At 40.8% G+C, this 27,176-nt stretch overlaps 2 protein-coding genes across 8 annotated transcripts in view; one reads left to right on the forward strand and one right to left on the reverse strand.

The window, feature by feature from the left end:
• Nucleotides 1-5,156, reverse strand: part of FILIP1L (filamin A interacting protein 1 like) — a 189,419-nt gene extending 184,263 nt beyond the window's left edge. For 2 of the 4 annotated variants that reach the window (XM_032098414.1, XM_032098413.1), the window contains exon 1: nucleotides 4,903-5,156. The gene's annotated coding sequence lies outside the window, so the exon portion shown is untranslated. The remainder of the gene's footprint in view (nucleotides 1-4,902) is intronic. The other 2 variants (XM_032098412.1, XM_032098415.1) reach the window with 2 other exon arrangements.
• Nucleotides 1-27,176, forward strand: part of CMSS1 (cms1 ribosomal small subunit homolog) — a 225,558-nt gene that overhangs the window by 186,921 nt on the left and 11,461 nt on the right. For 2 of the 4 annotated variants that reach the window (XM_032098426.1, XM_032098428.1), the window contains 3 exons: nucleotides 16,597-16,697; nucleotides 22,732-22,803; nucleotides 25,833-25,962. In XM_032098426.1, coding sequence (XP_031954317.1) covers nucleotides 16,597-16,697; nucleotides 22,732-22,803; nucleotides 25,833-25,962 — 303 coding nt within the window. Of the gene's footprint in view, nucleotides 1-5,205; nucleotides 5,410-16,596; nucleotides 16,698-22,731; nucleotides 22,804-25,832; nucleotides 25,963-27,176 lie in introns of those variants that run through there. The other 2 variants (XM_032098427.1, XM_032098429.1) reach the window with 2 other exon arrangements.

Genomic DNA, 27,176 nt, shown 5'->3' on the forward strand with positions numbered 1-27,176 from the left:
GACACATCATCTCAACCCTTCATTTTTCTCGCATACTGACAAGCTCATCCTGTACAGTCTCACTTTCTTCCCAAGTGGGACTTCCTTGCCTTCCCCCTTTTTTAGGCAGGTGTTGTGAGAGGGGACGCACATCAAATTGCATTGGATGACATCTCTAAGCGTTGTGTTAGCAGAAGAAAACGCAGTGACAGGAAGAGTGGCTGCTGCTCATTTGCTATTTAAATTGAGTGTTCTTAAAGACTGACAAGATGATGTAAAATGCCTATTTTTACTGTACTTCGTACATGATTTCTAAATTGTTTCTTTAGGGAGAGTATCTAAATTATTTTACATCCATTTAGAGATTTTTATTCATCTTTCATTCTTTTATTCACCTTTAGTATTATTAGTGGTTAAGAAAAGTGCATGAGGACTATGCTAAAATAAAAATACTGATTTTTATTTTTTTGCAATGTTATTTGCATGCTAGGGCTTGGATGCTGTTCTCCCGTTGAAGTGAATGCCTGCAGATCAGACTGGTATACTAAAAAGCTGGTTATGAGTGAAAAGTAGGAAAGTTCACCTCCAAGGATTTCTTTTAACAGGACTATGTTTCATTTTATGTAAAATTGTAATTTACAGTTTTGCAGCTGTCTATATGCACTTTCACTCTCTGGTTTTTGAGACAAAAGAACTCAAGTGTTGTTGGATTACTTTCTGTGGCATTTTGGTATCAGTAGTGGTCACTGTGAATTTGCTGCGATTGAATGAAGTTAGGCTTATGTAACAGAAGATAAGAAATTTGTGTTAGTTTTGAATAATCCAAGTTTCTTCCTGCATAGCTTAATGCCACATTGTATAGGTGGGATTGGCATTGGAAATCGTCTTAAAGTTGACAACCCTCATCTTCTCACACAAATTGGTTGTATACCCATCCTGAATAATCACCAAAGTAAGGACTGAGACCCAGAAAATTGTACTGAGTGGGACCACAAGGATGTCTGGGCAAGAAGTAGGGCACTGAGTGTAGCAGACTGTGGTCTGCTGGCAGTTTTCCTGAGTTTAGAGCTGGTACTTGCACCTGCCAAGCAGCGTGGTACTGCAGGCCTGAAGAGTACCTCAGTGTTCCAGTGGATTTCTTGTTCTGTGCCTTACTGTGCTTAGTTGTGAGCATGAAGATTTTTTGTGCTTTTAGTAGTCAACAGTAAATTTACCACAGTTAAAAGTAATATTCTTAATGCAAGATGTGAAAACCAGCGTTTGAGATCCTTCTGTCAGTCCCAACACTTGTATCAGACTGAAAGAAAATGCAGATGATGAGTCTATTCCTCACCTCAGGGCAGACTGTTTTCTGCAACAAGATATCACTCTACCGCTGGTGCACAGAGAGCAAAATACAGCAGGGCACCCTATGGAAAAGTTGTGTTGTTGGGTTTTTCCTTGCTATTTTTGAGAGATGGATTTGCAAAAGCAGGTCAGACAAAGGTTGGGGGTATGTGGCTGCTTGTGAGTATGAACTTTGATTTCTTTCCCTGTCCTGGTTACGAGTAAGTCTCAGGGGAAAGTACTGTTTAGCAGAATGACTATAATTATTTAAGTAACTGTTTGCTTAATTATAGCTTTGTGATTTTTCTGTGTCTGTAAGTATCTCTCTTTCCTATACAGCATGTGTTGGCATATCATCTTCCATCCCTTCCTGGAAAGTATATTCAGAAGTTGTTGCAGTAGTCACTAAAGGTTTTGAAAGAAAATTTCAGTGCAGGGTTTAAGGCAGAGCTCCTTCAGCAGTTGTAGCAACCTGTTTTCTTACCAAATGCTGTGTTCCTCCCTTGTCTTATGCAAGTATACACATAGAGCTGTACCCAAGTACTCACAGAGTGACTCCAGGTGCCACCTTTACCCTTCTCACACTCTTCCAGTCCCCTTTGGGTGTCCCTGCCTGGATGCTGGCTGCAGCACTAGCTGTGCATTGATGGTGGTGGATGGAGGTGAATCTTGGGTCCTGCAGATTGACTGCAGAGCTGTGTAGCATTGGTGCTGTAGCACCTGACAGGACCTCTTGCTAAAGGTCCTTGTTTCAGTTTGACTGCTTTGAATTCAGTTTGAATGCTTTGACTTTCCCCAAAATCTCAGCTTGTTTCTGTGTGTTCAGCTTGGCAGGGAGGGAGGAAGATCCCAGGATTGTTTGTTGTTTGGTTGCACCAGAAGAAAGCCCCCAAGGCAGAACATAAGTACAGTGAGTAGAGAAGGGGATCTGACTGCTGGTGGGACTTATCCCCCTGGCACTGTTTGGATTTACCCATCTGGCTCTGGCCCTGCTTACACCTGTCAGCTGAGGGGGACAGTGCCAAAGCAAGGAGTGAGTGAATGTCCCCTTGGAGTTTTGCCTGGCCAGCTGGCAGCATACATCATCAGCCGAGCTTTGCCTTCCTCCTCCTCCACAGCCTTGGACGTGTCATTCAATATATAGAGCCATGCCCTCCCATCACAAGGGAGGAAAGTGGGTTTCAGCCCCATCAGTCCCACCAGTCCCAATAGAAATGAAGGGTTTCAGTCTTTCTTTTGTACATTAGAGGAGAAAAAATAAATTTCCTCCTTTTTATTTATTTATTTTTTAATTTTTTCCCTTCTGTGGTGGTCTCCATTAGAATGGACATATTGTGCCCATTGAAGACCACACCTTGGCAAGACAAAGCTAGTTCATGGTGCTGGAATTTTTTAATGGAGTTTTATGAGGAGAGAATAGAAAGAGGAAGATCCTACCGAGTAGGCTTGGCCTCAGAAAGAGGTTAGAAGCAGATTGAGGTTTGTCTGCCTTAGAATATGAGGCCTGTTCACTCAGATGTACTTCTTTTTAGCTTCTTTTGGTAATGCCATGCTCATATTCATCATCATACTGCCATTTTCCAAAGCTGTCATCCTTTCATCCCTATGTCAACAAACCTCCCACCAGTTTGGGTGACAGACACATTTGAGGCTCAGCTCCTGTGGGGAAGGTGTGATGACCCTCCCTTCAAAACAAGCCAGTCCCTGTCTGCCTGTCTGTGATGCAGCACTGCTCCTGTCCATCTGCCAGGGGCATCTTTGGGAATGCTGCATTAGTAAGCTCAGTCACTACTGCTTTAAGCCAACCCTACATCCCTAATGTCTTTAGTATTGATGGGGGAGTAAGTAATATTTTCCCACATGCAAATGGAGAATAGTACCTACCACAAAGTGTCACAAAAACTAAGTTGATTCATTAAGCAATAACTTAAGGCAAAACCTGAACATCTAAAAATTATAAAGACAAATTTTTGCCCTTTTCTATCACTGTATAACAAGTGTTTATAACAGATTGTTCGAATCCTAGACTGCACTAGGTGCTTTTATACTGTGAAGCCTTTTACTTGCTGATGAATTTGATAAATACAATTGCAGTACTTCAGTAACACTCCTTTAACAGCCTCTTCTTCAAGTCCTCACAGTATAAACCTTCTGGACAAGTCTGAATTATCACACGCAACACAGCCCAAGTTGGTTCCATGGCATGCTACCATAATTTTCATTGGTTAAAGAGTCTTAGGACTGCTAGGAAGGTATTTTGTGTGAAATGGGTGGTTTTTACTGCATCTTTCAAATAAACTTAACACTCAAGACTCCAAGAATAAATTACTAAGCAAAATCAGAAGCAAAGAATGATAAGATGATCTTATGCATAGTTGAGAGTAAGCAAAATCAGAAGTTTTTTCAGCAGATAAGACTTTTGCCAACTTAGAATTTTTTACAGCCTGATGTATGGCATTGTTTAACCAGCAGCTATATTAAAACAAGACCACCCAAAATAAGTACAGTAACTCACCCAGTCACTTTAGCTGAACTCCCAGTGACTTGGTGACCTCTCTTGCTCTTTGCTTACTTTTAATCCAGAATCCCTATATAGTTGCCTTTCTTCAGTTGCTTCTGCTAAGACTTTTATGTAGTGATTATGTTGTGAAGAACATTTTGGTGCTGTCCCATCGGTGTTTCAACCATTGGATCAAGTGGATCTTTCTACCCAATATTTTCAGGTTACCATTCCTGTGTGCTTGCTGTGGTCATGTTGCATTAGAAAGTGTGTGTGTGTGCCAGTGCTAAATCCATGGCTCCAGAGTGTCTTTACATGACAACATTCTCCTCATGCTGGATCCACACTAGAGTATCATGATGCCCATGTGACCTGAAGTGTGCTAGGATCTCTTTACAGACAGGTATGCAGTGATGTATTCTGCCCAGGGCTTTTTTTCCTTAAGAATCACAACAGTTTAAAATGGTGCTGAGGAAAATGTTGAGCCATGTGTGTTTTTAAAAGGAGAAGCAGTGCTGAACCAGTGTACAGCACACAGTGGGAAGGAAACCAAATACAATATGATCTGTAATACTGCCTGTACTCTGGAGCTGAGCAACTTCTTTGGAACTATAAAGGGATTTGAGCACGTGTTCCTTTATTAATTATTATTTTTTTGCTTATATCTGTGCCATAGCAAGCCCTATATCACAAACTTGATGCCATACTCACTCATAATGTACAAAATAACGTGGGCTAAAACATCACTCAGCACATCTAAATGCATGCCTGTATATGTAATCAGTGTGCATATAGCCACACATATGGGGTTCTCTCATTTTCAGAATGATACAGTCTATCAGCATGGCTGTGTGCTTTTTACAGTAATTTTGGCAGGTAAAAAGCAAATAGTGTGTATTCTATTGCACATGCTGATATCCTTTTATCTTCCCATTTCCTATGGACAGTGATAATGAGAATTGATGTTTTTACATGAAGCATTGCATTATCCAAAAATACCCTTAATGCTGGCATGCAGAACTAGTGTTGCAGAAAAAGCATATCTGATCCAGTTGCTCTGTAATTACAATGACAATACAAAAATGAAGCAATCTTACCTTATCTCAGGAGAGTCTTTTTGCTCTATCCCAGGCAGTTTCCTCTCCTTATTCAACTGAAAAGGGAAAATCCACTTAAATAACGAAAGATAAGGACTAGAAGAGTGAGGGATTTAAGGAGTTCTCATCTGAACTGCTGATCCACTTGTTTTTAGCAAATTGCAAAAAACCTCAATCCAGCAGTAGCTCAGTGCTACTTTCCTATCCTCGTGTTCTGTGGGCTGAGAATCTGCAAGAATAAACCTGAGACGGTGCTGCAAGAGAGAGACAGCGGGGGGGACCTTGGCACGGAGTTGGACCAAACTCTAAATATAGCCCAACCCACTTTCTGTGCAATTCTCTTCATACTCTGAAGGCAGATGACCTTGTCAGAAAACTGACCTCCCAGTATGTCCCTCTCTTAGAAGAGAGGATCTAAGAGAACAGGACTGCAGCACAAAGGGACAGAAAAGCAATCCACCATCTGCTTGCAGCAAATGAATTTAGGTATGAGCTCTTATTTTCCTGGTGAGTTAGAACTGATTGACTCATAATGTGCTTTATTTGATCATTTAAACAAATGAGCTGAATGTCAGTTCACAAATGCCCTGTACAGATGAGAGATTGCATTGTAATTGTTAGTCTTAAGTAGAGAGCACTGACATAGATGACAAGCCCGATGCCTTTCCTCCTCTCAAAAACCTTAATGCATCAGAGTGTGCAGTATTTCCCTAAATGCTTCTGACTGTAAAAAGTGATCCCTCCTTTCATTCGCTCTTATAGTAAGAAAGACTTTTTGGAAAAGTGATCTAAATCCACAAATGTATATTCTAGTACCATATAAATCTGAGATACTAGGATAGCTTGAAAGGGGATGAGAACCTGCAATATCAGAGATCAAACTGCAGAGAAATCTGTAGTATATGGAGAGGAGAAGGAAGCAAAAAGTAAGAGGCATAGAAACATAACCCTTGTGCCTTAGACAGGGAACTGGTTTTCAACAGATGTTTTATAATCCAGAGAATTTGCCACTCTTAACTCTATGTGGCAACATGTCAGGGTATTTTGTTCTTAGCCTGAAGGAGAGTTTAACTTGATATGAGTCAACCTGATACTCTGTCAAATGGGACCTGATACTTCTATGTCATATGAAGGCTTCTAAATAAAAAAAAGCTGCAGAAATCAGAGCAGCTCAAAATGTCAACTCTCATGTTGTGTGTAAAGATGGGTAGGAGAATTGGGATAAAAGACTGCAATATTGTTCTTCAGTGGGATATATTATTTGGTGGTGACATCTATCTGAGTGTATTCCACGTTATATGCATGCATGCAGTTTTCCATACTCAGAGAAAACCTGAGCAAAATCAGGGCTGTGATAACTGCATACTACAGATATGTCTGCAAAATATCCATGAGCAAAAAAGGTGGGAATGGTACCAGTAGTCAGTAAAGTAGCAATGTGTATCTGTGAACAATAATTTGTGCTGTTAAGTTTTTGTGAAGTGTGCTATATATCCTTTTTAATTGCAGCCTACTATTTTTGGCAAGTTCCACTGTGTAATTTTATCATGATCTATAGACTTGAAGTGCACAGGATCAGCCAGACTCTCTGTGCTACCCTTACAGCAAGAACTACAGCTGTGAGCCACAGCTGCTTCCCAATATAGAGAACAGTAAAAAAGCACAAATCACTGGCAGTATTAAGGGGGACATCACATCTGGGACCATGCTACATTCCTGGCTAAAACTTGCTCATAGTCAGACCTAGGCTAGACCCTACCCATTAAGTAGTTTTATGGATTTATCCAAGTTCATCTTTCCTCCCAGTTTACCTGTTTCTTCCTCATTAACAAGAATAAGTGTTTGTCAGAAGTTAATATTATAACAAATGAAGAATGCTGGTGTTTGATTTTGAAGAGAGGACCTGAAAAAGGGAAAAGTCCACCTCCAGGTGTATATTGAATAGCACACTAGCAGTGTGTAAGTAGGGAAATTCTGAATATATGGGTCACCGGCATCATTAAAGATGGATGGCATTGTGCTGTCTGTGCTCCTGGGTGGTACCCTCATGAGAACCATACCAACCACCAATTCCAGCTCCTCAGTGCCACTGCCAATTCTACCCCTCTCTCTAGTGCTAGGATATTGAATTCACCGTAGATCCCTTTGTTCAGACCATGAAGGTGATGAGGATAAAGGAGGGACCATATACTCCTCCCCAGCATGAGGAGTATACTTTTTACCCTCTTTTTCACCAGCTTTTCACCCTGTGCAGCAAACAGCAGCTTCCATACATTATAGATGGGTAGGTCTTAGAAGGAATCACGGTGCTTGGTGGGTCTTAAAGCACAGAAATAGTCATACTTTGCCAGGAACTGTGACATGCACTTCTCCCATAGGAGTATTGTGGAGAAGGAGTGATTTCTTCCTCATACAAGTAATACAGTGGTTGGGTTTGGGCAGGGAGTTAATCTTTGGGGAGGCTTTCATAGAGTGGTGCTGTTCATGTGTTCAGGGCTCTAAATGTTGCGTGACCAACCCCAGTGATGCAAACTTCCTGGAAGAAGGGAAAAGGCTTTAAGAGCGGTTGTATGTGTTTGTCAAAATGGATGGAAAAGTGCTTCGTTGGACAGCTGTGTACACTCAAGTTTTCTTTAGGATGACTTTAATTTTTCTGCCTGCACCATGAAGAGGAAAATGCACTAGAGGGTCAGGCCCTAGTTTGTGCCTAGCTTTTCCTGAGCTCTTAACTTGTGTTTTCCTTATGATTCTGAATGGTTTTTCTGCTTATTTGTTGACAGTTTTTAACTGCCCAGCCTTCTTTGGTAGCATTTCCTCTGGAATGAGTCGGGTCTGACTCTCCAGAGCAGTTTCCTCTCCCTGGCCAACAGATGGCCTGTGCTGGGGTTGAGACTTATTTCAAGCCAGAATTGTGGGATTCTTCCTCAGCGCAGTAAAACATTCTATAACTAGTATATGTGTGAACTGATTTTTCTTTTGATTAACCCCAAATTCCTAGACATTTGTAGTTGTTTAAATATCCCATAGAGCATTTACAAGGTGAGATTATAAACCACAATGGCTCAGACCATTTCCAATGTGGTCAGCTGTATCCTGGCTTGCCCTGTTCCTCTGCTTTTCAGAGTTGGATAGCATTGTCTTAGGAGCATAAACTGTTGCACAGTATTGCTAGCACCCTTTTGTGTGGTTTCTAAACCGACTGTATGGTGTGCAATGTGTGGCATCTAGCAGGAAGAGAAGCTCTTTTTACAAGGTTAATGTTTATGATGTTCATCCAGTAGATTTGAAAATAGCCAAAACCCCATGCTACTTAGACAAAACAGGCTCCCATCTCCCCCTCTCTCTAGAAATGTGCATTTGAATTTCATTTGGAGTTATAAGGAGATTATTTGAAGTTTCAGCATGAAGGATAGTTTTTGAGAGCACAAAAGAGTAGAAGTGATTTGTGGATGTTATCTCAGCCCTCACTCATGATACCATTGGTGAAGCATAGAAACAACAGAACTGATTTGTATGCTGTGCTGAAATGTTCATGTGTCTTTGGGCTCTGCTTGCTCTTTCTTGGCAAGCTCATAATGAAGAAAGTAAATTGGATGGCAAACAGTAAAAGGACCTGTCATGTTCCTATCATGTCAATCATTGTGTTTGTCCTTTGCTTACCATGGGTTTTAAAACTCCAGTGACTAAGTGACTACTGAGTTCCCCTTGCTTACCTTGGTGATGCTTGTTTTCATTGTCTGAGGCAGCAGTGGGATGTCAAATTCAACCTTTACCTAGCAGGTGAAAAAGTTATTTTTGTTAGAAGGGGAGTGGCCTACTACTTTTTACCTCTGATCAGTCATATTCTGTGGCTTTTCTACCATCTTTCTGTCTTATAGGCAAAATATAACAATGAAAAAGTCAAATTATGACTAGGGTGAGGTTGTAGCTGTACTACAATCTGGGCCTAACCTTGATCATATAAAGTTTATTCTTCTCTGCTTACATGTGTACAACAGAGGATTTCCTCTGGTCTTATTCGCTGATATGCCCTTTATTTTGTCTTTTAATTCACTCCCAGTCAGCAACTCGTGTCAAAAATTAGTTTGGAAGTACCTATTTTGAGTATTAAAGTGTTTTAAAAAAGGGAGATGTAGTTGTTAGAAATGTATTGTGGGAGATCCTTTGCGTCGCAGACAGTTATGTCTCTGAGCTAAAGATTTTTTATCATATCCGAATATAGTGAAAATTAACTTGATAGTAATCCATTAAGACCTGTTCTTTTTTGCTTGAATGGACAGTGGTTTTAATTTAAATTATCCATCACTGTAAAGAAGAGGAACCTAAACTGAATATCCTTAAACTGAATATAACAAGATTTATCAGGCAAAAATAGTTGTTTGGGCTAGATGTGCCTTTTGAACTGCCCCAGGAAGGGGTTTGCCTTTTTAGAAGAATGTTGTCTTTGACTATGTAGTACAAGCTTTTGGCACTACTTAGAAACTATTACAGGGAATTGCTACAGACTGGCTTGGCACAGGCTTAGGCTGGCTGGAGTGTGAAGTTTATGCCCTCTGAATGTTACCTGTGGGGACAAAGTTGAAGCTCATTTGATTCTTTGGTAGGACACTGTGCTGAGCTGCACATTGTCTGCCCTTCAGGTGTGCCTCACAAGCACACTTGGAAATATCTTTTTTCAGATACCTTGGGAGCAGGTAAAGTCTGCAGTTCAAGGCATCCTCGCAGATATCAAAACTTACTGTTGTGCTGGAATGCACCTGTTCTGGGAAAGGACTCCTTGGTTTGTAGAGATTGGAAGGCAGAATTGCCCAGACGGTGGGGACTGTGGATGGTTTGGGATGATGGAGCATTGGCACCACGTGTAATTCCTATGGAGGTTGTCTCAGCCTGAGCAGAGAGGCAACTCTGTTCTCTGCTGCAGTAGGCTGATAAAGGCAGAGCAATGGTTACTAACTGGTAATAACCTGCAACAGAGCTTTCTGCGCAGCTTCGTGCTTCCTAGTGACAACAACAGGTACCAGTGCATTCACAGTGTTCCCTCTTTAGTTCTAAATGGTCAAAACACCCAAATATTTTAAGGCCTTATGAATGAAGGCACTTCATTTGATTCATGTGCCCATTTTGCAAAAGCTAAACTGCAAAAATTGCGTAAGTTTTCCACTAAGCTGTAGTATTATGTCTTTTGATACAATTCAATACTATTTTTTCATTTCTTTTATGTGTTCTTGTATTGATTTGTAAGACTAAATCTTGTCTTACTCTACTGTTTTAAATGATTTAGCTAATCCATATTCAAGGAGGTAAGGAGATGTTTTGTTGTTTGGGGATTTTTTCTGTAATGTGTCACCTAGATTTCTCAGTTGTGCCACTCGCTGCACTTGATGCATGCCTGTGATAGGGAGAATTACTTATTTTTCTTGAGTTGTCAGGGGACCCTTTCTAATTTAGCCAGAGCAATTTGAGAAAATAAAAGGGTGCTGACACTGTCGTAGCTATTTTTAATGCAACGCTTATGTGGTGATCTTCCCCAAGGACAGATTACTTTTGTCTCCAGCAGTTTTATCTCATTTACTAGAAATTTTTGAAGTATTGCCATGGTAAAAGCCAGCAACTGGTCTGAGGAACCATATTAATAATAAAATGTGCATTCTTAGCCATTCCATGGTCTGGAAGTCCCCAAAAGAGCTTCATAGCTATTGCTTGGCCAGTTGGCTTTACACCATGGGCTCCAGGGTATCTGAGCCATCGTTAGGCTCCTCAACAGGAAAAATCAAAGCTGTCCACTGCCTACAGAGAGGGTTGACCTGGTAGACATGAAAGAGATCCTCCTTTTGGGGTTAGCTGTGCTGGTGACACACAGCTGAGTAATTCGAGATTTGTCCGGGAGGCGTTTGGGCTGCTGTGAACCGCTGAATTCTGTACCTCCTTCTCCCACTGCTAGGCAGAACCTTTCCCTTTTGTCAGGGAAGTATGTTAATCCTTTTTTTCTCAGTTAACTAGCCCACCAGCCAGGCCTGTTGCATTTCAAAGAGCTCATCTGTTGTTTGGGTACTGGTGGGCAGCGTGGCAGGACCTGCCTGAGCCCCGTGTTCTCTGCTGCCTCGAGGAGTGGTGCCATAGGGGTGTGTTAAAACACTGTCACTGCCACTTTTAGCCCAACTACTGTGATCAGCACAACTCTGCTGGCAACAGGAGCCCTCTCAGCTGAGCAAGGATGAGCAGGGACTTGGGAGCAAATTTTGCTGACAGCTGTTTCATTTTGCGGAAATTTAATTGACCTTGCACTGTGTGTACCTGGTGGGACACGCAGGAGAAATGCAGTGAGAAAAGTTCCAAGTAGTGCATTGACCTTGAGGTTACTTAATCTGATTCACTGAAGATTGAGGCCAGTTTTTAATAGCAAAACTGAGAATAATAAGGAAGTGTCAGAATGTTTTTTTCTCTGACCTCATCTCTGCCCCTCTTCTCCCTTCCTCCCAAAGAAAAATGGCAATTAAGTCTCAAGATGTGCCCAACACACTTGGCATTTTAATTGGCATCAAATATGTTTCAATCTACTGAATTTAGAGGTGGGAGCCCTGAGAAATATTTTCCCCTGCCATTAATGTACACAGATCAGTACAATTTAATCAACCAGTAAATAAAAATACCACTTGAAAAGCAGTCTGAAATTAATCCATCACAGCACACCCAAACTGTGAACTATGCCCACCGACAGAATAAATACAAGCACATAATTTCCTGTAACATGTCTGAAACTAGAAAGAGAGCATAACAAGTATAAAACCTGTTTCCACAGCATACTGAGCTTTTTGTTAAAAAGTAGAAAACAGAGGCTTTATTTAAAATCTGGTTTCAGATATGAGACAATTTTAGAACAGGCAGAGAAGGATGGAAATCAGGAAAGGGGAAGGGGGGGGGCATAATAAATTTTGTACAGCCTTTGTTTTCATGTAATTCCAGTTTAGTACTGATACATAGCCCTGATGAGAGCATATGGGAAAAAGCAGGGATTTCTGACCCCGAGTGTGTCTGACTGCAGGCAAATACTTCAAATAAAAGTTGAGGGATTCTCTCATGTGGGCATGTAAAACAGGTTCCCTCCAAATTTTGTCACAGAGATTAATTAAGTGGTAAGAAATGAACTTGTCCTGTACTGGCCTCTGTCACTGGGAGCCTTTTGGACACCAAATAGATGCCTGATCTCACTTTGCTTCTGGATTAAAAAAAAAAAACAAAAAGCAAAGAACAAAAAAAACCCAAAACAAACCAAAAAACCACCTAGTGGAAATTATTCTCTCACTTATCTTTGGATATTTAGAACATATTTCATTTCCAAGCTTTCTTTTTAATTATGTGTTGGTTGTTCCTACATTATGAAGAGTTCTAAGAACCTTGTCTCCTTTCTCTCTCAAAAAGCTCCTTTTGTTTCCATCATGTTCTCATCTTGTTACAAGCCTCCCATGATTGCCATTATTTCTGTGAGCTGCCTTCATCTTTATTTCAGTCATATGCTGGCTTGAACCACAGGTTGTATTTCCCAAAGAATTTTAAGATGATTTTCAGTCATAACTTTTTCAGTCAGCCTTGGTTCTTACAGGAATGAACTATTTACATTGTGGTCACTATACTCCTATGTTAATAATTTCAGTGTAGAAAAGAGGCATGTGAAGGTCAGAAGTCTAAGTAATGGTGAATCAGCATAGCAAATGCAAATTTGTATGCACTAGCTATTTTGTATGAACAAAATTGCATTTACATCAAAGCACATGTCATTACATCCTATATCACTAAGGTCTTATTTGCCTTTAAAAATACTATAGTAAATAGTGAAAAAAAATATGTATTCTTTGTGAATATGTAAGTTAATAGAGGTGATTATTAAAGGGAACCTGTTAAATTATCTACATATCTCTGTACTTTTTTATGTGAATGTGTATAAACATGCAGATGTGTATATATTAACATGTGTGTTTACATGTATGTAATTAGTACACCTATTGATGTACTTAGACATACATGCATGTGTTAATATTAAATTTGTAAGTTAGAAACCAGTGCACTGGATGATTTTAAACAGTGATTGATATGAACGAGAAAGTCTTTGTCTGTGTGTCTGTCTGTGTGTGCGTGTGAAGCAGAAATGGCTTTTTCCATTTTTACATGGTTCAAAATGAGATCAGATATAAAGACCTCATGACTGGGAAGCCTGTTAGTATGTGCCATGTTGCTGATGTAATACCAAAGCAAAGCACTTGGAGAGTTGTGGAATTCCCATTTATTTTTCTATATTGAGAGCATTTTGTGACCGTTCTGGTGCCTTTGATGACCTTGTGGTTGTGTAAATGCTGTAAGTCTCAGGAAAGCAGAGGCAGAGAATTGCTGTGCTCAACAGCATCACCCTCCAAGCAGTGTGTCCTGTCAGCGCCTGCCTGCCCGCTTCTTTGCACCTCAAGCCAGATGAAAGTCAACTTTGTATTAATCAATTAGGTTCCGCATTTGCAGCAGCTTATTATTAAGGAAGGATTTGTGAATTTTCCTGTTCTGGCAGAGAGTAGTCTCCTGGGAAGCTCAACACCTCAAAGTAGAGCAAACAGTGCTGGTCTGTTACAGACATGTTTGTGACCTGTGAGCTTCTGCATTTATCTGCTTCAAGTTATGATTTATATTGTGAATAAACCCACTGACATCAAGGTAACTATTTACAGAGAAAGGTACATGGTTTAATGTGAACATGGTTGGCAGAGTCTGGCCTGTGGTACTTTAAGGCCTGCAACAAAATGCTCCTGTCATCACAGGAGGTGTCATGGTGTCACAAACAATTACAGGTTGAGATGAGCTGCTGTCCTGCCTGGGACATGGCTGGAATAGATACAAAGTTCTCCATTGTATGAAATAAAAACGCTCAGGTACTGCAGAAAGATGCTCAAACTTGAACTGTTTTCGCTGATGTTTGTTGAGTCTGAGTCTGTGCCCTCTTCTCTCACTTCTTGCTGAGAACAGAGGACATTGCATCATGAAGTGCTGTCCAAAACTCAAATGAGCAGTGAACAGGTGGTACATTGTCAGGCTATTTCAGATCATGGAAACCATTTGTCCAGTTTTAGATTGCTATTGCTAGCAGCGTGTCTTTTAGTTGTGAGAAAGAGAAGAGGTTATTTAAAACTAGCACGACTCCTGTTTGCCTTTCAGAGCGTGCCAAGTGGGATTTCAGAAAGAATGCTTGCAGATCACAGGCAGCTTTCCCTGAATCTATTTGATGCAGTTCTCATTTATTTTCAATGTGAAACATTGGAAAGAGCTCACACAGCAGTTCAGTTCAGTGAGACATGCACAAATTCATTTTGGAGTGGGTTTGGGGCTCAAGTGCAGTGAGGAAGAGGGACGAAGAGGCAATTCTGATTTCTTTGATGTACTTCATTTATATCACCTTTCCACAGCCTGCATCAATGCAGTGTGTCCAAGACCCCAGGGGTGTGGAGCTGGTGTGTGTTAAAGCTGGTCACACTTTCAGTATCTCTGAAGTCAGTGATGGGTCCTTAAGTACAGAAGCTGCCCTACTAAAATATAGCACAATAAATTTGCCAGAGGAAGGGATACACAGGGAAACAAGCCCATGGTAATAGCCAGTGGTAACACTGAATTACCAAGACACCTTTTAAACTTCCTGGAGTATGCCGAATGATGTGATTTTTCAGGTTCTTCTGACAAAGTGTTGTATCTGAGATTCCAAAGTGGCTGGAGGTCATAAGTGGTCAGTGACTCTGGAGAGAAATAGGCAGGAAAGATCTGCTGCTGCGCAGGGACAGCCATATGGTACAGGAGCGCTTGGACATCCTCTGGAGTACGATATTTGGCCTGTAATGTAAGGAAAAACTTTGTCTCACAAACTTTGAGCTTTCTTTGTTCCCTGTTCACGTGCTGCCGTGTGTTGGGCTGCACAGGACTAGGCACGTAATTTCTGCATGGGCTCTGGCACTCGTGTGGCCACAGTCCATTCAGCTCTGACCTGAGGCTGTGCCTGCAAAGAGAATGAAGCAGATAGGCCAGCTGAGCTGTAGTGTTCACTTGCTGCACATATTCCTGCATTTGCTTTAGAGCTGGAAAGCAAGGGCTTTTCTTGGTGAATTCCTATTTTAAGATTTCAGAATATGTCTTCATCCTATGTTGAAATACAAACAAGTGCTGTCATTTCTTCCGTGGCATTTATTTTGGTCTTAATTAAGTTCATTAACATATTTATCTACCCTCTTCACTTAGGAGTCTCTTAGTTGTACTAAACAGAAAATAAATTCTCTTCTCAGTTGCTGCTCTCTTTCTAAAGCTCTTGTGGTTTGCCAAGAATCTAATCTATGTCAAGTAAGATTTCATGACAAATGGCATCCAACCTGCTAAAACATTCACTGATTTTCTTTAGTATCTTTCAACTTCCTACACTTTCTTGAACTCCTAACAGCTGTCAGAACCCAACTTTAGGGTGCTGACTGTTACACAAGGTAGGAAAAAGGAGTGATTATGAGGTGGTATCTTTCCAGGAATAAATACGTATCCATTTTGTTACCCATTCTGTCACATTAGGATTTTCGAAGCCACTGCCTTGTTGCCACATAATATGTAATGTTGCATTTGTGGCTTAAAAGAGATTCTTTCCCCCCACCTCTTTCATCCCTTTACTCACCTTTCACTGAAATTCTTTTGTGTATTTTTCACATATCCTTTCACTTACCTTTTTTTCAGTAGGTAGCTATTTCGACCTGGAATGTGTAAATGCCAGCTATAACTGATTTTCTCTCTCTCATGTTCTCTGGCCATCAGTTTACTCTGCTCACAACTAGTGATTGCATAGATATAGTTATATCATCTGTACTCAGGGTGATGCTTAAGAAATCCTTCTACTCCTCTCTTTTCAAAATAAATAACTTAATCTTGAAGCTGTAAATTTACAACTTTGGAACACAAGAGATTGCAATAATGACTGAATACCTGTTGGGCAGAAATATTCCAATTACAGAAGTTGAATTAATTCAGTTTGATGGATGATAATGCTTCTGGCATAATCAGGGAAGTGTCCCCAGCAGAAATGTCTGTGTTTGAATACATCAAAAGCACTAGTATAACACTATTAGACGGAGCTGTTGCTGTGCATTTATTTTTTTCCCTGAAGTCTCTCTGTAGATAGATGAAGAAGAGAATGGGTAGAAGCATCTGAATTTAAATAGTTGTCTTTTAAAACATAAGCATATTTTAGTTTTGCAGACATTCTGCTCAAACCTTTGTCTAATTATTACTGAAGTAAGAGACACAATTAAAATGTACTTGCAGGAAACATGTGCATATATTTTTATACAATAGGACATTATACCTATCTTGTAATTTTTCCTCTTTAATATGTGTCAGTAAAGCATTTGGGAGTTGGAATGGGGATTTTGTGCATTTTTGTATGTGTTTGCTTGGATTTTCTTTTCCTTCATCTGCAAGACTTGTTTTAGTAGGAGAAAATAACATTATTTTGAAAAAAAGTTCAGCAAACTTAGCAAGAAGAATGTATTTGTTACAGCTGTATCTATTGCCAATCATGAGATTGTATTATTGTGACAACCTTTCAGCTGGAGATTTTATCCCTATTTTTGGATGCAAAGATGGATAGATAGATTTGAAACACAGTAACAAGAACTCTTCTTTTTTTCTGATTAGATCCTTCAGATGATGAAGCTGTTGAAAAAGCAAGTGATAACAGGACAGCAACACGTCAAGATTCAGATTCCAAACCTGCTGTGAAAAAGAAAAGAAAGCAGGTTGGTAAATTAAGCAATTATTTAGCACAAAGATGATAATACATAGGGAAACATAATCTGCTTTTTTTCAGTGAAGGGACAGTTTTCTTCAGTCTATCTGATCTGTTCATGTAACAAATTTTTTGTTTAAATTATGTTGCCTTATTTGGAAGTGATCAGATTCTAGTACATTTCAGTAATAACTTCACACTTGTTTCGTGTGAGTTGAGATTGCCAGGCCTGTCCTACAAAGTGACTGTCTAGTGATGCAAGCCTGGATGGTGCTACTCCCCTCCCTAGGGGAGGCTAATATCTTCCCCTGCAATCTTTTCCTTTCCCTGCACACACAAAGTCTGGAAAGCTATATTTATATGTTGTGCAGATTCTCTACCCAAGCATGTCCCCAGTGCAAGGTCCAAATGAAAAATAATTTAGGTCTACATGGACTGATGTTTTCTTACCCTTGCGCTGCTAAAAACTTCATTTAATGCCAATAGGAACTGTGTTGTTCAGCATTACATGGAGTATGCCAGGGAACAGGCAGCATCACCCCAGTTTGAGGAAAAAAGTCATCTAGAGGTCAGCTGATTTTAAGAAGTTTCTTGTTGGAAGGTAAATTTGTTCTGCCCTCCTCATACCACCCAGGAGAATCGACTGAGTGGCTGTCGGAGAGCTAAAATTACATTGGAGGCTATCTCTCCTTGAGGTTATGGGTATTAATTTTGACCCCTAGGTCAATAATAAATTTACTCTGTAATGCCTAGGCAATTGCCCAAGTGAAAGCCATTTGCAGGGATGTTCTTTTTTTGTAACAGAGAAGTGTAAACAACATGGTAGCAATTACTATGCTTTTGGATGTCTTTCCAAAGAGACCAAAGGTGAAGTGATCCAAATATCTGAATTAGACCTATGTTTTGATTAGGAAGGAGAGCCAAGCAATACAGGAGAAAGCTGTATTGCCTTTGTATGTGCTCTACCAGGGGGTCAGATGCTGAGGAGTGAGAATTCTTATGGAGCCACTTTTTATCACCATTTTCACTTAGGCATTTAGAAGGAGGTTAAGACACTTTGTTTGGAAGGGTTGCTTGACCTTTTTTATGAGAACATTAGAAAGGATAGCCAACACAAGTTACTTGCCAAGGTGGCCTGGGACTGCTCAGCTGTAGCAGAACACCTCCTGCTGGTCTTTCTGTCATATAAAGAATATCAGCCTGCATGTTGGAATCAGGTAATTTGATGTTTAGATGTGAAACCGTAAGAGGGAAATGCTTTATGGGAGCTCAAAGTCATGGATGGGTTATTGCACATCTTTTAGACATACAAAATGAGTCGTATTTATGGGATGCTGGTGGTTTTGTAGTTCTGGTGCAAATAACATAACCCATTTTACTCATGCCTGCCTTATTCAGAGGCTGGAAGCTGTTCCGCTATGGACTTGGCACCTTTAAGCCTGTCACGAGACAACCAAACAGAGTTATGAACATCTATGTTCCCAGTCTGCAGGCTGTCCTCAGGCTTATAGTGAAGTGAATAATCTGTCTCCAGTCTGAATGATGCAGTGATGTGTTTACTTTGTCACAAACTCCAAAAGTCAGTGTGTGGCTGACCTGGAATGTAAACTTTCACACACATTCAAGACTGCTTTCAGTCTACATTTGAATTTCCTGTAACTTTGGCAGCATGTAAAGAAAAAAAGCATGTTAGAAATATAATACAGGAAATATTTTATGTTCTGTGTATGATTAACAAACAAGGAATTTATGGCATTTTAGTTCATAAATCAGTGGTCTCGGCACAAATTTCCTGTTTTCTGCATTTTGAGAATTTCCATGTAAAAATAGCATAAAAACACAGAGCACAAGGGAGCCATGTCAAAAACCAGTTGGTTGTCTGCTTTGTGTCTTGCATAAGAAAAGCATGCAAATGACCTTTTCTTAAGGTGGCATGCAAAGAGCTATTGCATGAGTAGGTAAGCAACTAATGCTTGGATAAGGGTCAGAAGTTCAGGCTAGATCAAATGCTGAAATATTTTAGACTGCAGATCATCAAAGACATGCAAGTTTACAGCCATTCACCACCATGATGTTTCTCTTTTTTTATGTCATTATTTTTAATGTCTGAATAAAGTGGATTTACTGTTTCTGGGCTAATAATATACTATGCCTAAATATATATATGTGTCAAGGTTTGATGCTGGCTAAGTGCCAGGCACCCATGAAAAACTATTCACTCATTTTCCTCTGCTATAGCTAAGCAGAGGAGAGAAAAACTAAAACAAAAACTTCATGAGTTGAGATAAGGATTAGGGGAAAAACATTTTAAGGGCAAAACAGGCTCAAAACTTAAACAGTATAAAGAAAATTTATTATTAGCAGAATCAAAATAAAAAGGGTAATGAGGACAAAAATAAACCTTACGAACACCTTTCCTTCCTAGTCCCTCCCTCTTTCCCACCAACCGTGCGAGGAGACAAAACACGGAGTTTTGGTCAGTCTTTCACTTCTTAAAAATCTTTCTTCAGTACGCTTAAGGAAAAGAGTTTCTTTCCTCTGCTGTGCCGTGGGATCGTTCCCACGGGAGATAGTTCTCTGTGAACTTTTCCAGCATGGCTTTAACTTTCACAAACAGCAGCCTGCCCTACCTCCTGTAATGTGAGTCCCTCTCACGGGCCAAGCAGTCTTCCCACAACTGCCCAGCATGGGTCATTTTAGTTCATGGGGTTTAGTCTTTTAAGGATGAGCTGTTCTAGTTTGCAAGCAAGGGTTCTCTATCTCTGGAAGCAAGGGTCCTCTCCCTCTGTTCGAGTTCCTCACTAGATTACAGCTTTTTAGCATCCACGCGCTCCAGTGTGAGCACCGTTCCTCATGGGCTGCAGGTGGATCTCTGCACCCCCCCGTGCACCTCATGAATTACAGGGAAGCAGTTTGTTGTATTACAGTCCTCACCACGGCTTGCTTGGAGCACTTCTTCCAGTGCTTGGAGCACTTTTTCCCTCTCCTTCTTTTCACTGACCTTGGTGCCGCCATGTTGGTTCTCCTCACATGTCCTCACTTTTCCTTTTCCTCTGACTTGAAAGAAAGTTGGTGTTTGTAGGTTCACTTGTTCTCAAGTTCCATTAATTGAAAAGTTCTTACAGAGCTTCGCTGCACTGAAAAGGTTTTTGTCTGGGCTCCATATCAGGGAATTGTTTGCCATGTTTTCGTTGCCGGCCACATGGTCTCTGCTGGCACCACACAAGTGGCTCTGGCCACACAATCCCGGCCTCAGGAGGGCCCCAGCCGCATGGCCCCCAGCAGCCCCCGCCAGGATGGGCCCTGGTGGCCACCTTACCACCCCTCAGGAGAAGAAAAGAGCTTCCTGCGGTTTCTTCCTTTCTTAAATGTCATCACAGAGGCGTTACCAACTTGTCTAACTGGGCTTGTAACCTGCCCATGGTCAGAGCCTTCAGCGATTGGCTCTGTGCCGGACATGGAAGTTTCGAGCAGCTTTTCTCCCACTCCCAGCCAAAAACCAGGCTGTGTTAAACCATTACAATATGCAGTGTAAAGGAGGTAATTTTGAGCCTTACCATGCTTCTCTAAGGAAGCAAGGCTTTGACTACAAGCCTGCTGTGTGCTTGTGTTGCCTGCTGTGTATTTCTGTGTCTGTTGAAAGAAAGGATTACCTACTGCCTTCAAAAAAGAAGCCATGGCATTTGGTCCTACTTTCAAACATTTGAATGAAGAAGTTTTTTCTTTTAGAGAAATTTTTTCAGTTGTGTGGCACATTTCATTCTTTTCTCATACAGATACCAGTTGGGAGTGTCTGAGAGTTATGTAAAGCAGTTCACGATGTGTAAGAAGGGAGAAATGGGCCCAAAGTGAATGAGTGACATTTTTCAATATGCTGGAAGAGTGGTAGCACCACTGGGATAGGGAACCATCATACTCTACAGGGGGAGAGAGATTCAGGTTGGCCCTTTTCTGACTTTTTGATTGCTTGTAGGTATCCCTTTACCAAAGCAATCCAAAGGCTTGTTCTCTGCATAAAATATGATGTTGAACATAAAATTTATGATTGAAACACCTGGCAAATGGCCTTTAAGTATCTATGGACAGCTGGGATGTGTAAGAGTAGAGCAGAGGGTAGCTCTGTTTCAGCCTCAGTGTCTGGGAATGCTAATGGTAGGGCTAGGAATGAAGAAACGTATGGTGGTGTTTTAAAAACACTTGAATCAGAGTCAGGACAGAGATTTTTAAAATAGAAACAAACCAAAAATAAAACAAAAAACCTTATATTAACTCTGGAACAATTTTGTTAATTAAAGTGAGTTTCCACTTGCAATCATTCCCTTCATTTCTAGTGAAGATAATCTCTGTTTATACCTGAGAAAATGACAAGGACAGATCTCTGTTGTTGAGGCAAGGTATGATCCCTATCACAGCTTCTCATGGCTTTTTATGCAGGCTATGTTACATTCCAGTCATAGCTGTAGAGAGCTTTGCTGGCTGTAGCACGTCCCCAGCCACATCTTCTCTGGTAATTCCTAAGTTTCATTTCAATTCTCAACCAGTTTCAGAGTCACTGCTATACAATACTGCTGCCTTTGCAAGGGCAATGACTGTGGCTGCATCACAGCACAGAAAGCAAGAGGTCATTTATTTGTGTTGAGCATGGCAGTTACCTGTTTTTATAGCTAATTAGCCAGGGCAGTGGGGAGGAAAAGAGAAATGTAGGAATAATATGAACAATTAAACTTCAAAAAATGCTTCTGACGAGGCTGTGAGAGTGGGCTTGGAAAGGCAGGAGTGTGCTGGGTTGGGTCATTTAGTACCAGTTGCCATGAAGTGTCCTTCTGTTAAGGTGGGCAATGCAAGGAGGGCTCAGGAAGACCCAGATACTCAGAACTTCTGTTAGCTGTGCTTTGGCCCTCTTGGCCTGACTGAAGCTGCCTTCCCAGGGGAACTAAGGAACAGCTTCTCTGGTTTTCAGCTAGGCTCCCTTTCCTGCTGATACTTTTCTTTCAGGCTTTCCTCAGGGAGGAGTGCTGGATTTGCTGTTCCCGAGCTTTTTAATGCTCCATGTGATGAGTCTTCTCCACATTTTCTCATAAGAGCAGAGTTTTCCAGCCAAATGCATCATAGTAGCATGGAGCTTTTTCCTGCAGCTCAGCCTATTTTCCCATTAATCTTCATGAAGTCACTTATTAAGTTCCAAAGCCTGTCTATGTAGATAAATTTGCATTGCCATGAGGTAGAAAGCCCTAAGAAGGCAAAAGAAATGATAATTGCTGTGCTCAAAACAAGGGAAGTCTGTGCCTCGCTTCCTCTGGACAGTTTTAGGCAGCTACAGACAAATCCTACCCCTGGATTATGTGAACAGGGACTCTGGTACAAATGGACCAATTCAGCCTATTCAGTCAGGCACAAAAGAGGGTTAATGATAGCAGCACGTGTTGGATTATTCTGAAATGCACCATGTATTTTTCTCGTGTGTATTTGACCCTGCCTGCTATGAGGAGACAAAGCAAGAATGGGGTAGGACAAACTTGAAACATGTTTTCCTAAATTTTGCATTACAAGTGTAGAAGGAACTCCAGAGCATGATTGTTTCCAATTAATCTTGCCCTGTTCCATGCTATTTTTTACCATCTGGATGCTCACCTTAGACCCAGTTATTTTAGAACACTACTGGCAAAGTTTAGAAAAACTATCACTCACAATAATAGAGATTAAAAATATAAATTTGGTGGTAGATTTTGTTCATATTTTCCTCCTGTTTTTTTTTTAAAGTATCAAAAACTGCTTTTCACCATTTTATGGAATTACGACTACACCCTGAATGTTTCAATTTTCTCTTCTTTTATTCCCTCTCTTGGTTGCAACAACAATCTCAATTCCAAAATTACTTTATATGCATATAACTGTGAGAATTTAATTCCTTCTACAGGTGGGAAAGTTCAATTTTATTTTTTTTTTCCTAACTCAGCATTATAGTTTCTGTATCTCCTCTTACCCCCTTTGTCTTCCTTCAGTGACTTTTTTTACTTACTTTTTTTTTTAAATGTGTTTTGCAGCCTACAGAGTGTTTTTTAAGCCAGCCTGAAGAAAAGCAAGAGAGCACTGTAAAGGCAAAGAGGAGGAGGAAGGTATGAGTGTCCTAGAGTGTGTATGGGGACTGGGCAGTGGGTTTATAGGCTACTACAAGATGCAGAATGGGGACAACCCCGTGATGATGGGAAATAATATGGTCATAATATTGCAGCCTCTTTTAGAGAAGAACAGAAATTCCTAATTTTTAAACCTTACTCGAGATACCTATTCCCAACCTATGGCATTATGTCTGTATTGCACTCAGGGGTTGTATGTCTACACCCCACTTGAAAGTGTTGCACGCCAGGAAAGGGTGACTGTATGGAAGAAAGGTGGAACTTCAGCTGCTGCAGAATCTGACCTGTTCCTGAAGTGTGGTCAGGCTGCAGCTGCTGTTACACCTTTTGAGCCAAGGGCTGTCCTTGTTCACTCTTCTCCTCATAGCATAAGGATATAAATAAATACTCTGTATTGTCCCTCTGGCCGTGCTCCATGCTCACCCACAACAACAAACACACACTGCAGTCTAGATGGAGATTGTATGGCACCAGGCAAGTTCATTGTCTTTTGGGACAGGCTGTAAATAGTTGGCTCTCTCACAAGGCTGAGGGGTGGCCTTTTTATGTTATGTTAGCCCTCTTATTCATCTAAGGAATGAGAAGTGGGAAGAGTGGGATTTTGCTTTCAATGTGGCTCTGGCAGAGTAAGTACAGTAGTTACTCCACTGGAGCCAGAGCAAGGGCATCCCATGGCAGAGGCTGGCAAACCAACCTAACAAGAAATCCCCTTCTCAGGCAAAAAGCAGCTGCTCAGTTACACCTTTGCTTTCAGTGGGCCACTAAGCTGACATAAACAGCCTGTCAAAAAAACCCCATTAGTAAACATTTATTAGGTTGGTCTGTGGCTTCCAAACAAAGTGCTGTCTCCAAAAGTAAGAAAAAGGGGGGAAAGCCCTTTTGCTTTTAAGCATCTGGAATGAATTGGAAGAAAAATAATAAAACTTCCTGCATGAGAAACATTTCCCCACAGCTCTCCTTGAAGGAAGAGAGTTTGCTCAGGTGTCCTTGCTCTTGCTCTTAAAGAATTTCTTGTTTTATCAGTCTTCTCTCCTCCAGAGGCCCATAATTTTTCTGAAGGAACCAAGTGGCCCAGTGAATGATATAGTGGTCCTGTGGAACACTGTCTTATGCTGAATTACCAAGTAAAATGAGCCTGATAATTCTATCTTGCTGTCTCCTAAATGAGAGGTTCCCAAATGTGGCTCACTTGAGAGGCAGCTTGTGAGGCAGGGCTGGGGAGAAAGGTGTTTGTGGTTGTTGGGAAGAACAATGGAGAGGTCTGGTTGTGGGCCTCACACAGTGGCTGGTTGTGCTGCCCACAGCCGCTGGTCATGCATGGGGAAGGCACTTGGCAGAAAAATACGATAGTGGTAAGTGAAGGGAAATCTTGGGAAGGAATGCTACAGATTCAAGCCCTGCAGAAACCTGTGGAACAGCCAGACGTCCTCTGCAAAGTCTTCCAGGGACTGCAGAGGGCTTTGTACCAGGCCAAAGCTAGACTGAGAGGAAGGCATAAACACTTCATCTCCGTGTGACCCACTGTTAAAGGTTCAGCTGGGGTTTTGCAAACCCACAGGTGGCTTTTAGCAGGGGTGAAACAGGCAGTGCCAAAGTGGCAATGGCTGGGAGAGGCAGTGCCTGCTTTGCCTTTGCTGTTTTGGCAGCCCCCAGATGGCTTTTCCCTGTTCAGCATTCTGCCCCTTATGCTGCTGTTACCAGGACTATTTGGGGTGTATTGGGCAAGAGGGAGAGACAGAGTGGTGGGGAATGGAAGAGAGGAGGGAGTGGGTGCTGAGATGGAGTGAGGGAAAGAATGGTTGGAAGAAGGTCTGTCTCTGACATTAAAATTCCTGTCATACCTCTCTTCAAAATTTCCATTGGTCTTTGCTGTTCTGGACCTTAGCCTGCCAAACTGAAGGTACCTCCAAAGCTATTAAAAATGCCTGCAGACCCACCTCATCTCTGTGAAATCCCACTTTGCCTCAAAAATACTGACCCTATTGCTCCATCCTAAACCACACCCTTCTTGTTTTCACTTCTAGACTTATGCTGCCATGTGTCCCCTTGATAACAAGTTCAATTTAGCTTACACAGCTGAGAAACCTTAAGCTGGCCTTTCAAAAACTGAACACATCTCAGTGAGAACAAGAGAGGCGTCACATTCTTGTCATTCTCTCCAGACTGCCTCTATCCTTGCAAATTTGCTGCTTTCTTAAATGCTGGCAGATCATTCAGATAATGGGAACCTTGGGCTATTCTAGCCACATGTTCCATTTAATTATGGGAAAAAATACAGCAACCCTTTCACTTCAGTGAGAATTCAGACCTGTTACTCAGTAACCTGTTACTTGGTAACTTGTTACATATTACATCAATAAGGTGTAAAACACAATCATTGTGAACTCATGTTCAGCCTCTAAAAATTAGTAGTTTGTTGTAAAAGTTACACGGTGTGGGAGAACAAAGCAGCTGTGAACTCTTGCTGCTTGACCTGTGGTTTTGTTGCTTTAACTTATTTTCATCACCCTGGCATGGCATTCTGTGAATATAGCTAACTATCTTCCCTTCCAAATATAGATAGATAGTTACCCTATTTGAATCAAAATATAACCAAATCATATATTATCACTTGATTCCTATTGTTACCCCTTAAGAATAATAAACTAAAAATATGAAAAAAAGCCTGAATTTTCAAACTGATACCAGAGGGTAGCAATAGCAAAACAAAAAACCAGCTTTCAGTTATGTTTTTGTTACAGCAGCATTTCAGGTGAGTGGACAAGATTTTTCATGTTCAGGCTCACAGGCCATCTTGTCAAAGTATCTCAACTTGCATCTGAAGTCTGCATTCCCTCTAAAAGACAAAGGGAATCTTGTCCTACTGTAAGGTCTTTTTCCAATTAAGCCATAATTAAACTAATATAACTGTATAAAGATATGGAGGAACATTTATTTACAGTGTTGTTGTCTAGTCAAAGAGCTATATAGAAATACCATACTGAACCCATTTTACTTGGATTTTTTAGAAGAAGATTTCTGATGTTCTGCAAAAATCTGCTCCAAAACCTGGTGTCCCTGCAGATCTACAGAATCTGCTTACTCAACATTTTGGTGAAAATCGTTCCGTGATTGAAATAGAGGAATTGAAGCTGTCAGGTAACTTATCCTATATTCAATATATAAATAATGTTTTTTTCATTATACTGTTGACTTCTTTTTCTGCAGAAGAAAGAAGATTTTTGGGACAGGTCTTGAGTTGTACTTTTAAATGAAAATATTTTCTTATATTTCTTTTTTACTGTATTTTAGTTTGCTCTTTAAGTTGAAATGTTAGTTTCTTTGGAATAAATGTGAGGTTTCTTGGAGTTACGGAAATGAAACATTGTTTAAATGTCTCTTTTTATTGTAAAGTATTAATTTCTAGAGCTCACTTTTCTGATAGAAACTTTATGATTCCTAATAGTAGCTCCCAAGATGCTATGAGAGATGTGTTTTGTTCCTGGGATTATCTGAGTCAATCCAGATGCATAATAAGGGGCTGACAGAACTAGACATAGAAATAATGAGGCATCATTCTCATATGGATATGAGATGTTGAATGCAATAGTTTTTCAGGGAGTGGCTTGAATTGAGGTGGTCATTTTGGTCCGTGTATGACGTGACCAAGTTTTAACCATGAGGACCCTCTTCGTTCCCTGTATCCTGCCTCCAGTTAAAAGCCAGATAGAAAAGGTAAAAAGCAGGACAGAGCAGACTTAGCTTCTGTCACTTGGTGGTTGCACTGGAGATGATGGCAACGTTGAACTTCTCTGCCTCCTATGCCTCTGTGCAGAGACACTGTCCATTATTTGGTGGTGGTACCCATGATAACCAACCTGCACTCACCTTTGGGACTTCTTGAACTGTCAGTGGCCTGTGCCCAATGTAGAAGCCTTCTAGTCCAGCAGTGCTTTTTCTTTTTTAATGCATAAGCCCATCTCTCTAGGTAAATGTGCCCTTCCTTAACCCCCATGATTCTAGGTGGACCCTTCTTTATTTCTGTGGGGCAGGTTCGGCTTTGTTACTGAATCAAGAAAACCTGGAGAAGTCCCATATAGCTTTCTTCAAAAATCTTGTGTTAAGTATTTTTTGGCACATAAGGTTTCTAGGAAATAATAAATTGCTTTTGTTTCTTTCTTATTTGAAGAGCCCTTTGGGCTACTGAAGTGACCCATTTCCATATGTTTTGGATGGAGATATTTTTCCTTAATATTTTTGCTAGGAGTTGAAGGCTTAGAGTGCCAAGGAGTTTATGAACTTGTACAGCTGTCAAGTCATTCATGTCAAAGCACTGAGTAAATAACAAGCAACTACTTTGGAGTTGTGTGTTC

Source organism: Corvus moneduloides, chromosome 2, assembly GCF_009650955.1.
Source record: "Corvus moneduloides isolate bCorMon1 chromosome 2, bCorMon1.pri, whole genome shotgun sequence".
Lineage (NCBI taxonomy): Eukaryota > Metazoa > Chordata > Aves > Passeriformes > Corvidae > Corvus > Corvus moneduloides.